At 32.5% G+C, this 18,523-nt stretch overlaps 1 protein-coding gene and 1 long non-coding RNA gene across 4 annotated transcripts in view; one reads left to right on the top strand and one right to left on the bottom strand.

The window, feature by feature from the left end:
- The window catches only part of LOC109533799, a 139,421-nt gene extending 131,851 nt beyond the window's left edge, over positions 1 to 7,570 (top strand). For all 3 annotated transcript variants that reach the window (XM_019899222.2, XM_019899224.2, XM_048660639.1), the window contains one exon: positions 4,160 to 7,570. In XM_019899222.2, coding sequence (XP_019754781.1) covers positions 4,160 to 4,406 — 247 coding nt within the window. In that variant the 3' untranslated portion in view covers positions 4,407 to 7,570. The remainder of the gene's footprint in view (positions 1 to 4,159) is intronic.
- Positions 1 to 18,523, bottom strand: part of LOC109533873 — a 179,543-nt gene that overhangs the window by 85,752 nt on the left and 75,268 nt on the right. Inside the window, exon 4 of the long non-coding RNA XR_002171566.2 lies at positions 16,348 to 16,391. This is a non-coding gene — a long non-coding RNA (uncharacterized LOC109533873). The remainder of the gene's footprint in view (positions 1 to 16,347; positions 16,392 to 18,523) is intronic.

Genomic DNA, 18,523 nt, shown 5'->3' with positions numbered 1-18,523 from the left:
GACCGGTTTTCGACCCTGGTTAACTGAGTTGCCTGTTTACTTCTCCAGTTTCAAACTATTTTTTTATTTTTTCCTGGTAAGGAGCCGATTGACGGTATCTGATTTCTAAAATCTGATATCTAAAACTCTTTAAAGTCTAGGCTTTTTGAGAATTTCAGCAATTTGCTGTTTTTATGATAGTACCATTTCTTCCCTGTTGTTTTAAAAGCCGGTAATGCTTCAATTTTAGACGGCATAATAATATATTAAAAGTTATCATCGTGGAAAAATACCTACTTTTACATTTCGGGGAATACTGTCTTATGACACCCTAATACGTTAAATAGTCAGGGTGGGCGAGGAGTGATGCTCAGACCACGTTCTTGTGTTCAGAATACGAATTGCCTGCTTTTCCTAACGTTCGATTCTGACGCGTTTTCCTTAGATCTTATTAAAACTTTGCGCATCCCACAGCTAGCATAAGTAGCGATGCAAGTGAACTTGTGTCCCAAATGAACTTTAAATTAGCTTTGTTTCAGAACATAATATTTGTATTTGAATTTACTAACCATATACATTATTAGCTTAAAATTAATAATTAGTTTATTGTACAAACACTGTTTTAAACGTTTGTTGGGCTCTGAAATATGCAAAAAATAACAAAATATGCTTAGTAAATTACATTGACATTCAGTACTTATGTCCAAATTCACCGACAAAAAGTGTTTGCAAGGGTGAGAAATATATCCGTTGCCCGATTTGGAATCGCAGCAATATCGGACAAGTTTTATGTACGACGTTCTATGAGAAACTGATGAACAGTTTTTTTTTTTTTTTTTTTTTCCGGTGAGGTTTGGGAAATGCTCTTTTACGCACTCCCAGAGCTGGTGGTCTGTCGCTCTGGTGTGTGTGGGACTAGTTTAACTTTTTCATCATTAAGTAATTTTTCGTATGTCAAGACGATTTCTTCAGTTTTAAATTATTTCCTTCTTTTTTTCATTGATTATTGAATATTTTTCATATTTTTCTCTCTAACTGTGATAGGTCAGCTGCTTGTCCAATGAGGATTTCACATGTTTATGCTGCATGCGTTCTTATTTAAAATTTCAGACCTTTTATGACAAAACATGGTTTTATCAAATATTTCTGTAATTAAGTGGATAACTGAACAATCCGGTGAATATACAGGAATAAGGCAGCATATGTTTTAGCCATATAGTATGAGCATAAACCTCAAAGTTTGAACTTGCTGTATGAAAAACTGAAACTGAAATCCTATTAAAATCTGAGCTTTTTGTAGATTTATCATTTATATAGTTTTTAGATGAAAAACAATTCTATCATGATTATTCAACAATAATTCGAAACGATCTTTTATATAATCCAACTAAAATCATCCATTTTCTCAAATCGCCGTACGTATGAAGTGACCAAATGCATTTCTATTTTTGATGCATGATGTTTTTCCGGCGGTAAATAATGCTGCGTCATTTCTATAGCTCTTAAGATATGAAGCGAATTTAATTGGCTATTTTCGTTTAGCATGATTTTATCCAAATCTAGGAACGAAAATATTTGCATAATTTCAGTTAAATATAATTTATTTATAAAAACATTTCTTATAAAAAATCAACAACATATTTTATAAGGCTGTTGGGCGACTATTTTAAAATCGGTATATCTAAATATGTTCAAAGTATTCTGAATATGAATGATTATAAATAAGAGTGATTTTTGTCTTAAAATGTCGTTAAATCTGGTAAGCAACTACTAGTTATAAAAAGTTCATACTTTTTATATCGATATAAGTATATTAACTCGATGAAGTTGGTGCGCTTGCATTTTTATTGCCTTTGGTATTTGATTTTGCAGTTGCAGTTAAAGAAAATGTGTCGTAAAGTAAATAATTCCATCCGAAAACATGTACTTATCTTATTACTGAATATACCGGGTGTCAATTTGAAAACTGTCCACCTTTAATATCTTTCTTGCTGTTGAAAATATGAAAAATCGGAACGACCCGTCAATTTTATTTGTAAGGGGGACCCTTTAAATTAATATTTTTAGCCATCTTGTTTCAACCTCCTAGGACTGGTAGATGTCACCCTTAGAATCTTAAATCGGAAGGCGGTCAAGTGGCACATCGTTTTAAAGGGCGTTTAATTATATTTACATTAGTTACTATTTTGTTGCTTTTTGTCACAGCAAGTCAAGTTTTTGCAAAGTTACAGAAACAATTAAACTTGCCTTTATTGAGATTTTGTTTTTCAGATTAGTGTTCAAACAAAAATTATGTTATTGGGTCTCTTATATTACTAATGATTAGAAGAGTAGGCTACACTGTTAAAATCGTTGAATAACAGGAAGACAATCTAGTTTAAACAATCGATTTCGGATTTATTGATTATTTTACTTCGAGAAAAATCCCTTTTTATTTACGGAAGATAACTTTCTATAATGAAACCCATGGGATCTACTTACGCACTATCTTATAAGTTCGTCAAAATGTTGTCTCTTTGACTGTATACAATAGTAAAATGCATTTTCGAACCCTCCCTAACATTGATAGGATATTCCCAGATCGATCGATGGGCAGAAGGGGACTAATTGAATGGCCTCCAAGATCACCGTGTTGAACACCCTTAGACTCCTTGCTTTGGAGACATGCTAAGTCCCTTGTTTATAAAAAAACAACCTGCTGATATGGATGACCTTAAAAGGCTAATTGCAGCATAATGCCGGTCAATTCCCGGTAAACTGTTCCGAAAAGTTAGGAAAGAGTTTGGAAACAGACTTTATTATTGTTTACAGCACACTGGACAACATTTTGAACGATTTAATAAGATACTGCGTAGGTACTATCAACCCTATACTATTATAGGGTTTATTGTAGAAATTTCTCTTTCGCAAATAAAAAGTAAATTTTATGGATGTAAAATAATCAATAAACGGAAATACGATCAAAATCAAAAATAATAGATCAATGTTTAAACTACATTTTCTTCCAGTTATTCAACGATTTTAATAGTGTAACCTACTCTTCTAATTATCTGTATTACAAGGAAACCCAATACACTGATTTTTGTGTAAACACTAACCTGAAAACCAATATCTGAATGCACGCAAGTTTAATTGTTTCTACAACATCGAAACGCCATTATACAAAAAGCAACAAAGTAGTAACTAATGTAAAGATAATTGAACACCCTTTAAAATGATGTGCCACTTGACCCCACTTCACATTTAAGATTCTAAGGGTGATATCTACCCGCCCTAGGGGGTTCAAACAGGAAGGCTAAAAATATTCATTTAAAGTGTCCCCCTTACAAATAAAATTGGCGGGTCTTTCGGATTCTTCATATTTTCAACTGCAAGAAAGATATTAAGGGTGGGAAGTTTTCAAATTGACACCCGGTATATCATTCGGTTTGCCAGACCAACCCAACTGAGTTTTTACGCTGTACTGTAAAGTTTGCAAATTAAGCCTGCTATTAGCTGATTAAGTATCATTTTTATGGACGGACCACTTCGCTATCGCAGTTCTTCAAGCTTTCCCTTTGTCTGCAACTGTGTTAGCAGAATAGGCCCTATTTGATCGGAAAATAAATTAGCCTGTGAGATTAATATTGTTAAAATACCGCATTTACTAGACTAAATGCAATCCGAGCTAATTTACCAAAGCCAGGAAAATTATGAGTTATATCTTTAAAATGCAAATTTGTAATAGCAGCTGAAATCAAATAGATGCAGCAAGAAAACATTTTCTTCAGTTCCAAAAGTTTCTGAACATAGAAAGGAATATAGATGCTATGGTGTAACCGTGTTCAATTAATTAAAAAATATTTTCAGTACGATCGTAAACGAATGTAAAAGTATGTGCAAAGTACTATTAAATCTTTAGTTCGATCAACTTTTTCAACCACGTGTCAACACTTGTCTCCGATTAACATCTCTTGCTTATAAATTACTAATAAATATGGGCAACCGCTCACAAAGGTTGTTAATTTTTTTCCGATAATTCTCTTCTCACCTTGTTCAGCGCGCTATGCATTTTAAAATGGAAATCATTGCTTTGATTTACTTTTTGTTTTAAATCCACCGTTGACTACAATTAAAGCAATCAGAATTCCTGTTGAAAGCATGAAACGAGATAGTGTTACACAATTTTTTTTTGTTGCAGCCAAAAAGAAAAATCGACAGGAGATAAATCTGCTAAACCAGATGGTGGCGATGATGACCCAGGTAATGACCCTGAAAATACAAGGTGGTTTAAACGGCTCTTCAAGGCTTCATTAGCCTTCCAACTTGTCATTTTGACATTTGTCTGTCTCAGTTGCTTGTACGAACCTCAGTGTTGTGATTATATGAATAACTATCAATGGTCGGTAAGTCCCAAATTACATTATGAAGGACGACCGCCGATATAATTCTGTAGGTGCTACTTTAACTGTATTTTTGTATATATCAACGTACTTAAGCCTTAGCTGCTCTTAAACAAAATGAACATATCTAGTTAACTTTGCTTTTTTATTCTTATTGTAATGCTCTATCAAGCGGAGTACCTCCATGTGTGTAGCCAGTATTGATTCTTAGAAAAATATTTCGGAAATTCAAATAGTTGAATAGCAAATATATTCATTTTTGTTGCAACAAATTATTAAACTGTATATTGGATTATTAACTTTAACGTTTTTAGAAGCAATGCTGCATTACAAAATATTTTTATTTTAACGGTTTTCGTTTTTTTAATGCTTAGTTTGGGTATTTCTGGGCGCCTGTATTGTAATTGTTTCTATAACATTATTTTACTTTCGTTGAAATTCATCAGTTTTGCAATAACAGTTGGAAACAATTACTGAATGTCATATAGGGTGTTAATATGGGTAAATGGGTCGCAAATGACGAAAAATCGTTTCTGAATAAAACGACGTTTATTCTCCCGCGTCAATACAAATATGTGATAACTAATAGAAAGTTGAAGTCCCCACAATGTTTATCTATTTCTCGTTTTTGTATCAATAAAAATAATTTTCTAAGAATCCGGTACTCTACATAGTGGAAATATTAATAGGCTTTTAAGTGAGACTCATTAAATACTATTGCCACCAGAAAATCGAGCCGCAATTTTTAATTCTTTAATTAATTAATGTAAGAAGTATCAATAAGATCAAGGATTTTTTTGTGAAATGTCTAGTTTCTGAAAAATACCAAACCATTTCATAGTTCTTTACTATTTAATTTTTTTGTTTTATAAATTTTATGTATTTTTTTACACAATTTAAATTGGAATTCTGTATTCGTTTTCGAGCAGGCAATATACTTTGCGAAAATCAATAAAAACGATTCACATAAAGGACGTTTTCTGGTGACACTAACTTAAATGGAGAGCAGTACAAATCCCGTGAATCAGTGAGTATTTTTTATAGTTACTATTTTTATATGGAGTGAGATAAAAAATTAGAATTATATTATAGCTAGGTAATTAAAAGCAGGAATGTTGGAATTTACCTGATGCCATAGTTTACAATGGATTTGCACCCTTTCAAACTGCCATATTATTTTGACATTTAAGGCGGTCCCGGTCTGTAATTTTCTAAATTCTTTTGCATTTAAATATAATTTTTCAAGAAAAAAATGCATTTCCTATCCACTGAATTCCAGTGACAAGTTTAGATGGTTTTTATATTCAGACTGTTAATTATGGCCAAGAAGCTTTCAATTCAAGTTTTTGAAGACAATATAAAGATACAAACATAAATATGTAGCATATTGTTACTGTCTGTATATAGCAGTTTTACTATTTTTTAAAAAAAGGAATACGTAAAGAAGTATTTGTTGTGCATATAGCACAACAAATCTGAAATAATATTAATAGTAAGTATGGTTTTTGTAACCACAACGAACGTCCGATAGTATTTTTTAAAATGGACTAATAGTTCTTATGACCAAATGGTTGCTAAAACTTCAACAGTTTTTATTTATTGTTTTTTTCATATTGTTTGATTGTTTATAATTTTTATATTACATCTATTACATTGTTGTACCTTTGAAAAGTGTCACCCATGACGTTTCTGTAACGTTTAGCGAAATGGCCTCACAGCGTCTGTGTTCTAGAAACAAAGGATATATTTCTAGATATAAATAGGACAAACAATGTCTGTGCTATGACAGCAATGACAGACTGACTCAAAAATATCCAGCACTTGTCTTACCTTGTAATATACCAACTTGAAAGGAATTATGATACTGATAATATTGACAAGACTTTCACTTGCACTTGGAAGTCTTGTATGGAATGCGACTTTTATAATGAGTTTGACACAGTTTTTACTTGTTAAACAATAGTCCGTTCATTATAGTGCACTTTTCATAGCTTATGCATTTACAATGTGTTGTAATCGTTGAAATCAAATCTTTATTTCAACGTTTCCTGCATGTCTGTATATTTTGAACGGACTACGTTAATATAAGTTTTTTTTATTTATAAGGTATTTGCCAAGATGCAATAATGGAACTTAAGTTAAGTGCCTAATATTAATCTTATATTTTATTATATAATCAGTCAGTCCTAATGATTTTATACCTAGAAGTTTAAATTCGAACCTGCATGTTAAAGGTTTAAAATTCGATAATGTCGGCGTTTCGATATTTACGAAGGTAATGTTAATCTTTGCGTCGCGTAATGATGTCGTAATTTTTAGCGATGTAACACAGATCTTTGATTTATCGTAAACGTCGACGTTAGGATTTTTATTCGCGATACGATACGACTAGTTTTTGGTAATTAATTATTGATTGTTTAAAAAATGTCAAAAGTAATTTAAACGAAAAATAAAATCAAGTAAGTACTTTCAATCTATCAAGAAGAATTGCAGAATTCTTTAAGCGATACTAAATAGTAGCCACATCTCTTGTTGCAATACTGTCTTTAATAAAGAACTGGAATTGTTCCAAGCACTGCAACAAATTACAAAACAAACCTGCCAAAAACTAGTATATAATTTAGTTGGAGTTATGAATGTGTGAGGCATTGTTTATTAACACAGCGAGTTAAAGTAATATAGTCGAGTCTTTGGTATGGTGAAACGCCACAGTAAATAATGAAACGTTGTGGCTCAAATTACTTTAGCTTGTATGAAATATTTTTATTTCATTTTTTTACAACGAATTTGATGTTTTAGTCGTACTTAGACATCTATTGTTTTCTTCCTTTGATACTTTTATTTACTTACATCACAAAATGGAGTGCCTTGTTAGATCCGTATTGATTGATAGCGAATTCTTCAAAATTAATGTAATGTTCATTTCCACGTTTAATCAGAATTAAGTAAAAATATATGTTTTGCATTTCCTTTATGGCATTATTTCTGTTGTATTCATTTTTTATTACTTGCTAATTAGCTACATTCATTTTTTATGTGTATAAGCTAGACCTAGCAGAGAGTAGAAACGGAAAACGTATTAGTGTGGAACTACTGTTTAATGATAACAACGGCCAATAGAGGATTCATATCCTTTTTGATATTCGGATGAGTTTATCGTTTGCTATGTATGTGGAGTAAATAAATTAATAAAGGATTTTGGTTTTAAATATATGTATGAATTACCGACCCACCATCGTTTTTAGCCAGAACCTGAGCTGATGAAAGTCGTCAATTGTGTATTTTACAGTACATAAAGTCAACTATTCGATTTCTTCACGTATAGATTATGGATTTGAACTTCTCATACTAATAAATAGGTACGTATGTAGTCGACTGAGATTCATTTAATAGAAAATCCTCATGATTATTTCGATTACGATTTCCGCTTCTGAGCGCTCATGCTGGGGTAAACCAAACTTTTTCAACGCGGAGGGCAGAAAAAATTGAAATCTACAATTTTGTTGAAAAATTGCGCTATCCTGTTTGAAATGTTGTAATATTGTTGGTGGTAATGTACGTAAAAGGAAATGCCCCTGTTAAGAGGTGAGCTTATTTCAACATACACATTATACAGAAGATACTGATTCGTTACGACGAAGTAAAATGGCTGCCTATTCATAAAAATGTAAATTTGTGAAGCCATCATCGTAGTTAGGTTGGACTTCCGGTGGCAGTGACACAAGATAGTAATAATTCGAAAGGACGATGAACATGGGTACCAAGAACTGAAGAACCAACGAGCTGGTGGTGTAACGATAGGTGCTTAAAAGTCACGTCCGAGGTTGTTTTAGTATTCAAGGGTCGTACGCGTGTCCCAAACGTCCCCTGTTCCCTCCCACACCACTGCCCCTCACTGGATCGTCCGTATACTCGTAGATAAACTATACTTTCGATTTGAAATTTAAAACAGCTTCGAAATTAATTATTTAAAGTTGCATTATCAAGCAGTTGACTCACAGCGGTATTGCAAAATTGAAATAAAAAACCTTGTTATTCGTCTATCGGAAATTTTCTGTATATTTTTAAACTACGTTTAATTAACTGCTAATTATTATTATGCGCAAAGTTTTTCGTGTAGGTGTCCAATTCTCAGTTCATATTAATCACCTGTTGATATGGTTCTAATGAAAGCAAAACTCAATGTTCTCCAACTTTCTTGAAATCCTTAATCCAAAAGTTAGTCTTTCGATTAATTAATAACTAATTAATAAATAATTGATCTTTAACCACAAGTTTTGAAATGATGCGTGCGGGCATATGAAGACTGAAAAGAAAAAAACGTCAGTTTTTATCCTTTAGGAAGAAATCAGCCCCAAAAACATGCAGATAAAAATGATAATCCAATGAGCCCAGAAAACTTGACAATATTGAAAGTGGATGAGAAACAAAGCAAAAACGTTATTTTTTCAATTTTCACTGGAGCACTGTCCGGTAAAATGACAATTATTTTATTTTGTTGTTGAAAATCTCAGTATTCATTCATTCCCAATCAAGTATTTATAAATAAAACTAATCCATATCAAATTCATTTCCGATACAATTTCGGGAAACCCCAGAAAATTACGCATTTTCTCAGTTCAGACAAAAAATCCACATCCAAATCCAGAAAAAAAAATAGAAAAATTTCCTGTTTTTATGACGTAATAAGTCATTTACTATTAGCATGAAATAATGGGAATATACAGAAAATATGAACTCATAGCGGTCATGCAAGGTTATACTCATACCGGTAAATGATTATTAGTTGATAATTTTTATTTATTTAAATTCAATAATTTCCAATTTTATTTTTACACTTTATATGGAAATACGATTGACTGATCGTATTTGCTGTGCATAAGATCACCAGTTTACATTTTTCAGAGATGCTTTCTTATTGATACTTTTTCTAGGGTTGAATTTCTCCAACATATGAATATGCAAGGTGTTTCATGAATAAGGGGCATTATTTTAACCATCATATTTGGAATCCAACAAGGAATTAGAGAATAATTGTAATAATTAAAAAATACAGTGGCGTACCTATTTTTTTCCTTATCAAATTCGGTAGCGTGCAGGTACGCACGTCACTGCCTAAATATTTTATAGACAAAATTATTTTATTGCAAAACATGCGTCTTCCTTGACTATTGATGCCTGGAAAATGTTGTTAAAATATCTCCATGGGTTTTGCACACATTTATCCATAAACCATAAAGTTATAAATAGTGACATCCAAGGAATCATCTATTAAAAGGCAATAAAGAAATAAATCTATTAAAATGTATTAACGTTTCCAACTACTAATCACCTAGTAAATTTCGTCAATCGTTGGCGCTGGAATGGTTTATAAAAAATATTGAACAGGTAAGAACAAAAATACTAACTTAGTAGTTAGTGTTTTTGCATTTATTTAGTAACATTATAATAAGCAAAACAAAATTATAATATCGCAAAAAAAAAAATTTAAATAGCAAAACTGAAAATTTGACGGTAGATACGCAAAGCCCAACATATCCATTCAAGGCCTCATATCTTAGCAAAAATAGATCTACAAACAAGGAAACAAGCAGGAGTGTGACATGTTAAGAGCAGATTAGTTTTTCTGCTTATAACCAAGTATGTAGGAACGTCGAAACGGAACACTCTGTACAGGTTGGCCTAGTTGGGTAACGCAACAGAAGCAGTTGGTCTCTATGCTTGACAATTTTTTCGATCGACGACTACCTGATCGTAAAACTTTTGATCGTGTTGACCGCAATTTTTGTGAAACTGGTATGTTTACCTACTTAAGTTGGCAGCTTTAAGCTTGCACAAATTGGTAAACGTTTCAAGCAGTGATGAACAGCACCGATGTAACAGAACATCCAAGTACAGCTCGTGCTCTGGATGATGAAGAAAGTGTTTTGAGCATTTAAAATTGAACCCAATTTTCGAAAAAAGTGCTAATTGATTTCGATACCAAAGCCATAATCGTACTTCATCTAATGAAAAATTAATCTACTCCCTCAAAAGTTTGAGTTACATCATCAGACAACGGGAAAGGAAAGTTGCGAAGCTTCAGCCTATCCGAAGGTTTTAACAGCTTCAGCGCCAAGACGGGTCTAAATTATTCTATCAAATATTTCGGAATATAAATCTTAGTTCATTCCAACCTAGTAGTTTAGATTGTAAATGTTAACTAAGCATGGGATTTAAAAAACCATTTAAAATTCTGGCAGAGTTAGAGCTCATTCAGTTCGTATAAGAAATTTTTGCAAAAGGAATTTGGAAAAATCTCAAACAACGTTACAGTTAGCACGATTCGTAGTAGTTATTAACATAATAAATTTAATAAATAATCAATAAAGCAATTTGAATATTGAGTGTTGAGTGACCTTATAACAGTTTTAATTTGGAAAAAAATCAGCACAAAGTCAGTACGAGGAGAACGTTCATGAAACGACGCAAATTTTTAACAAATATCTTGGTGTGTATTAACAGAACGAATTTAATCAATAGCTGGTTCTTGACACTTTTGTGCTGCTCAAATGTGGGCCACATAGTACATGAAAATCTATGGTCTAGTGTGTTCATTTTTTTGGCAGTGACGCAATAATTGTCGTTATTTTTCTATTATCCACTGAGCGAGACGGAAATTTTATGTCATGTTTGATCGAATTCTTATCAATTTTAAAAGAAAGTGCAGGCGGCCTTTGCACGGCACTTTGCCTTTTTTGAAACCACCTTTAAAATTATAAAATAATAACGAAACTGAAGTAAGCGATTTATTTTTCCAATTTGTTCATTATTATTGTCAAGTATTCCCACATAAATAAAACATTACTTCAAATGTGATCGATTCCAGATGTTTTTCTTTTTTTAATATTAGGTACCTAAATCGGGGGTAGGTGCAGTGTTACTAGGGAATTTTACCCTAGTTCTAGGGATTTTTTAAATTTTTCGATTTTCCAAAAAAATAATTCTGGGAAGAAACTATTATCATATCGGTCTACAGAAGGCTAACAAGTAGAGAGGAACCAAAATTTCTCGAGAATTTCCCAAAAAACCTCGATTAATTGAGAATCTCCTTTAAGGTCTATTTAATTTCCTGGAAATTATATTGGATGCAAAAATCAGAATACCTGCAGTGAGTGTGATTTGCAACTGCCCCATCTACATATGAACTTTGTCAAATACCTATTTAAATTAAAACTTGAATTTAAAAGAATAAATAAGTAGATTACAAATTGAAGCAAAATTATCAGTTCCATTTTTTTACATTTTTTAAATGTTGTAATATACCGTTTCGAATAAACTTTTTTGTTTCACTTATCATTTTTGGACACCATCTGGGGATTATAATTTTACCGGTCTGGCGTCACTGGGTAGGTGGTATAAATATTTGCTAAATAAAGTTAGTTAGTTGTCCATATTACCCATATTGTCCAAATGTATTGTTTGTGCCCCTTCTGTTTGCTTAAGTACAAGCTGAGTTTGTTTCATAGAGTACCCTTTTCACTGTAGCGGAATATACAAATATTTATATTTTCTAGTATTTATTTATAATTTCCTTAATATCAATTTATCTGTCTTTAATATCTATTTATCATTTGCTAACGTTTAATTGATTTTACTCAATACCCATCTAAGAGGAAATACTATTGAAGTGAATATATCTTTATCTTAGACTATACAGGATGTTCCATGGAAATAGGCTGCTATCCGTAACTTGAAAAATATAATTACAATAATACCGAATAATGTAGGTATTAATGTCGTTCCTCCAACTTCAGTTCCAGCGGAAATAATTTTTTCAAAAGTATCTTTAATTATTAGGAAACATTGCCACCGATTATCCATTAAACCAGCGTGTTGGTTACTCTGTTTAAGCTCTTGGTCATCCACATTTCCAAAAGCTTGCATTCATTTGTATCTTATTATTTGTATGTAGTCCTATGTGGAAAATTTTTGATCCAGTTTTTGGGAAATTTTAATTTCAAATTGTATAAGTTAATTAACGTGTTAATTATGCACATTCTATAAAACAGTAAAACCTCAAGTAGTAAATACATTTTGATGAACAGTTTACAATGTACACTGTAATAATTATTTTTCCAATGTCCCTTGCCAGAGTCCTTACATACAGTTGCTGTATAAACATTACAGCTTACGGTAGATATTTAATTGTTGTTGTACTTTCGTTAGAATATGTAAATTACACTAAGTGAAAATAAATTAGATTTCTCTGTACGAAGATCTTCTGGATCTTAATAGACAATGAAAAAGTACCGGTCAACAATTTCGAATTACAATATAATTAAATACATTATTAAACTTATTACAAACTGATTTGCACGACCAAGACCAAGATTATGTATGCAGACCATGCAAGTCTTGGTCTTGGTCTTGGTCTTGCTTTGTTCATTACTATTTTTGTACTTTAAAATACTAAGATTTCTGTTATTTTTCTTTCATTCGCTCATATTTTCTATTCAAATAAGTATTCTTGGTGAAAGTCGGTATTTCGCAGTGTTTTCAAAGCATTTCTTTTTGAAACTATAAATTCCATGACGTTAATCTTACTATAAAACAAGCAGTAATTAGAAGACGGTTGTCACGCATAGCATGTGTTGCTTTTCACGACAACATTTGACACGTAGTTAGTAAGGACGTTACTGAAATTAAACAAACATTTCATTTAAACTTTAAAACGTAAAAACGTAGGGTAGAAAAGCTTCTGGAAATTTTCGAAAACACATTTTCTGTATTTTGCTGAGCCCATATGACCCTTTAAAAGAAATGACGCCAATTTTGAATGACCCTGTATATTCGATACTAATCGTTGTTTTTCACTTATTCCTTGTGTGCATCTAAATCACTTACACGGAATTAATCATCAGTGAACACGCAATTAAATCACTCTCTTTATGCACGGCCTTACCTGTTGCCACATGATTTGTGATTGACTTAATCGCTCCTCGAGGTGTTTGCTAATTGATACTACCATTATGTTATTGATTATCTTGAAACAAAATGACTGCTTGCATTGTTTAGCAAATATATCATTTTTAACGAGAACAGATTAGAAAGTGTTGATATTCCCCGAAAACAGATCTTTTTCTTTCTTCGGAAGATAAAGCTATAACAGCGGAAGACCAAACGACGGAAAACGACAAACAAGTTTGACTTATCTTGATGACGAGTATTACACAAACTACAAGATTATTTGTTCTGTCATACCTGAGTCTGGGAAGGACATATTCATATTAAAGTGTAGGGATATAATTTCTAGCCTACCAGATGGGAACAGGCAGATAATATGGTCTTAGAAGTTCATTCACAATTCTTTACTACGGCATTTTTATTTAAAAGAGATACAGAATAACTCTGTATCTCTTATCATTGGTCTTAACTTAATATACACATAAAATTTTCAATTAACATCTCCATATACTAGCTACGTTTGATCTGAAAATAGTGGAAACGAATCGTTTAAATTAAATCGCAATTTATTCATTAAAACGTCCAGTGGCTTTGAAAAACAAGAAAGAATCAAAGAAAACAGTTTTCTTTGGGGATGTGCCCTCAGACAGCTGATGAGCGATAAAAGTGCACTGGCACGAACGGCAAATGAATCACCACCCTGCATTGGAGAAAACAACCTCTAAATATAGGTCACTAGATTAGTGTATGGGGTGGGTAACGTGAGATAACCCCTCTTGAATAAATGATTTCCCTAAGGACCGGTTACATTTACTCTACAAACCTAGATTTGTTTGACCCAATGACAAAAATAGACAAACACTTTTAAATGTCTCAAGTAAGACTTTTTAAATGATCATACATTTTTGAAATACAAAAAATATTTTTCAAAATCTTGACTCCGGTTATGGTGGTGAAAAAAAATGCACGATGGATACTTTAACTGCAATAAGGTCCCTAGCGGCCAGGTGAATATTTTTTCAAAAAATTCTCTTGTTATAATATTAATGTATTTACCTACATTTCCCAAACCCTATGAAAAATATAGCCATTCAGAGTTATGCGAAACCACCCTCAACATGTTTTTTTCAACTTCAACTTCTCGTCTGCTCTTGATCATACTGCTCAAATTTTAAACATTTCAACACAATTGCTTAAAATGTGTGTTCCTTAATTTTGAAATTTAAATCCTCCTTTTCAGATGCTAATGTTAATGTCAATGTTTGTGGCAAATTGACGAAAATGCCTTATTTAAATGAATAGCTTAAAATCAAAATTTCAATGATTATATTGAATATGGTGACAAGACGCGAACTTAATGCAAAGTTGTTTGCCTGGCCCAAGACACGCATTTTGACATGCCACCAATAAATCAAGGCACCAGCAGAGTTAGGTTTCCTGGCTATTGCTTCAAGTTTGTGAGTTTTTCGTGCTTTTAGACCGCCATGGAAAATATTTTCTTTCTGACGGTTCGCAAGAACAAGTGGCTTGGATCGTCAGATGCATTTTCCATGTGAATCCCAGAGCACCATAGTTTTAAAGAATAAATTAGTGTATTTGTTCCACTGATTCGTTTCATAAGCCGTTTTAAACTTATTCAATTATGTCAATCGTCATTTAATTTGAAATAATTATCCGAACTGCAATCTGTTAAAGCACGTGTTGCGTTTATGCCTGAAAGAGCAAGCGAGTTCTCATTGTACTTTGGAAATATGTTACGTCTATTCTTGATTGTTGTTCGCAGAAGACTGTAGTTCATTTTATTCAATTCGTTCTCAGTTCTTCAATTTGGTTTTTGTGATAACAAAATTTACATTTTCAACAAGGTTGTGCGTGAAAGAAAGATCTTTCACAAACTTCATTATATGTAACATTCTAATTACCTGAAATTTAATTATTTGCTTATAGAGTTTCACACATTTATCAGTTGTCTAATTAATGTAATACACAGGTCGTTAAATTTGTTGTCGAGTCATCTAAACCCGTTACGTTCAAATTCCACGATTCCAACTGTTTTTCGTCAACAGCTATTGTCGAAAAAAGATGTCATTTAGAGAATACGTTAAGCGCCTAATAAGTATCGGCTAAAATTGAAGAACACCAATAGTTTTTCAGTAAACTTATATTTCTATCTTGCTTGGAAGCGAATGTGTCTTATAAAGGGAGCAGCGTAAAAAAACAATTGTAAAGCAGCATGCAGTCAGGCGTTAAATTAACTTTGTAAAATATAGCTCTTTCTGTGATATAGGTGTCTGATTTCTTTCTCGATAACTTTCAGGTTTAAAGGCCGCATTGGAGAAGCGTAAAAGTGTATTTTAACAAAAATTACATATACATCTTAGTTTGCAAGATTGCCAATGGTGAACAATTAACCGAGCCGAGCAATGTCCAAGATAATTAAAAAGTAGTGATTATAATTGAAAATGAATTCAAATTGAAGGTCATTTTGTCGCATACTAACAATAACTAACATTTCCAAGTGAAAATTGACTGGCTAGATGCCAAATTATAAAACAACCTTTCTGCAGCTTCCCTTCATTGCAGAGTCATAACTTTTCGACATTGTTAAACATTCAATTAAAAATGAAAAGGACAAACTTGACCTTCCTAAAGCATTCTCCCACATTAATTTAATTTCGCGTGGTCTTCTAATTAAATTAGTAGATCATGACTGAGGTTATGACTGTAGTAAACAAGAGCGCTGCGGGTTCGTTATGGCCGCTTTCCAAGATGACACGATAAAAATGTTGTAAAACGCACACAGAAGTCTGAGAAAGAGTAAACAATTTTATCCTAGACAGATATAATTTAGCTCCAAATGCGTGGGTTGCTGTTAAATTATAGTTTCATTCATGAAAAGCCAACAAACCTTGAATAAGACTTTGTTGGTGATTCACGGCATAACGTATTTTTGTTGTTATTAATGCTTCTTTATGTGAGTTATGTTTTAGACTGTGGCTACGTATGGTAATCAAACAAGAACACAGTTTTCTTTACTTACCATTTTGGAAGTTGTCTAATCAAGGGATGCACCAGTACTCCGATCTAAATCAAAAAGAATGATAGATTAATTATTGGCCGAAAACAGATTCCACTGAAAAATTCGTTCAGTGCAATGGTTAAAACATTTGTATAAAAAAATTGTTTTAAATTTATTAGCACTTGAACACAGATGCAAAGTTCAGTTGTCTAAAGATTTTCACATAAAATTAAGGATAACTTTAATAGAATGCTGCTGAAAAATGTATAAAAACGCACGTAGGCGAAGCATGATTATCCTAACAAACGTTATTTTATATCGTGACGTACTATTTTTTCTTAAATTACTGTCAGAAACCACAATATGCTTAATTCCCATAATATTATAAGTTTGTCATTACTTTGCTGACATGTAGAGGTTAAGAAGACGCATATTAAAACTTCGTTCAATGATAGAATATATAAAACAAATTATAATTTCTTGTTCCAAGTTACTCACGATTGACAAATGCAAATTTAAATAATAATAGTAATTATATTATAAATACATAAATAGTTTTCCGACGGCACAATATGTATCGATGTATTCTTTATTGCCGTTTTCCTTAAGAGGTCTCAATAATATTGCAAATTACCAGAACCGGCCTATTTCGAAAAAAAATTTTCATTTTACACATTAAATATAATTAAAGTAACAAGTATATGGGAATAAATAGAATAAAAAATGCTGCCGCCAAGATGTACTTAAGCATTTTTTAATTGGAAACTGGAAAGTGTAAGAAATTATGTCATCATATGATTGCCTATTTTGCCTTTAACAACTATATTTTACTGCAGAAGGTGATCTGTTGAAGTACTCAGATTAATCTATTTCATCAATGTTATATAATCATTAATGTGAGCACTGTCTGGTTATCATTTTTTAAATTTCATTATTGCGGAAAAGTGGGTGTATGTTATGTGGACCCAACACAGCATACTTACATTATTAACATAACGTACATACAACATTGTGTGTTGAAGTTAATTATTTATAACAAGCATCTGATATTTGTCAAAAATTCAACATGATCCATTATGAGATTGCATTATTTGTAAATATTTGAAGCACCTAATTTATAAAAAGTTCCCTACATCCCAAGAACTATGGAGATCCATCTCAATATTCTAATTCTTTTGGAATATGTTTATTATAAAGCAAAATGTCATAGAAGTTGGATGCCATAAAACCTGGGAGTTTTTCAAAGTAAGTGACTGTATTTATGATTGTGTCTATCTCGTGTCAACATTTTGCTGAAGAAATATTTAAAGAAATTATAACCTTTGTTTTAAAATACAAGATAAATTAATGGCTTGGATGAACCTGATGGATGTTATGAGTGTATTTATGTCCGGCTCAATGTTTGTGAGTAGCAACCGCAAATCTCCACGAAGACTAATTCCTAGTCGGTTTTTTTTTTGTGAATCTGAATCCCCGCTTTACCGAATAGGAAGACGGAAAAACAGTCAAAAAGTACAAGAACCCATAATGCTGGATATAAAATTGGAAAATTTCTTTTTGTAACCAGAAACTGTCGTATCTTTGCTTAAAAATTAGTGTCGGCTCCTCATTGGTGGATAATTTAGTAAGTTGCTCCTGTATTAGTACCTATGTATTCAGCTGCATTTGTGCTCTGAGCTTGACTACTGGCTGTTCTATAATTTTATATTGTAACGGAAATGGCCTGGGGTACTCACGTTTGGAATGGGGGATCGAAATTCATGGTATTTCAGTAAATGGGAGCCCCATTTGGGCCCCATTTACTGTCAAATATGACACTGACAAGCGGGAAGTTTCGCACCTGTTCTGGAGATTTCTACAACTATCTGGAATACCTGGAGAAAAGTATATAAGCGACGACGAGAACCAGACAGGGGGAGTAAAGTGACAGGAGCGACCAAGTGCAGAAGAAGTTAAACTCCGGGAGCCGGAAACGCGTGTTTTCCGTGTGTTATTGTTATTGTTAGTGAAGTTGACGGTAACTTTGAAGTTAGTTTGTTCCTGTTCTGTAGTTAAAGTTGTACCGAGTGGAATAAAAGTTGTAAGCTGAAGAAAGAGTTTAAATACTCGGCCATCCACGGTACATTTGGTGTCAGAAGTGGGATTTACCAGAATCCAAGTTGAATTTTGATGGAAACAAGAAGTAAATCAAAGAAGG

Source organism: Dendroctonus ponderosae, unplaced genomic scaffold (genome assembly GCF_020466585.1).
Source record: "Dendroctonus ponderosae isolate FM_Combo_2020 unplaced genomic scaffold, Dpon_F_20191213v2 Dpon_F_20191213_1, whole genome shotgun sequence".
Classification (NCBI taxonomy): Eukaryota; Metazoa; Arthropoda; class Insecta; order Coleoptera; family Curculionidae; genus Dendroctonus; species Dendroctonus ponderosae.
This window is presented reverse-complemented; position numbering and strand designations above follow the sequence as displayed.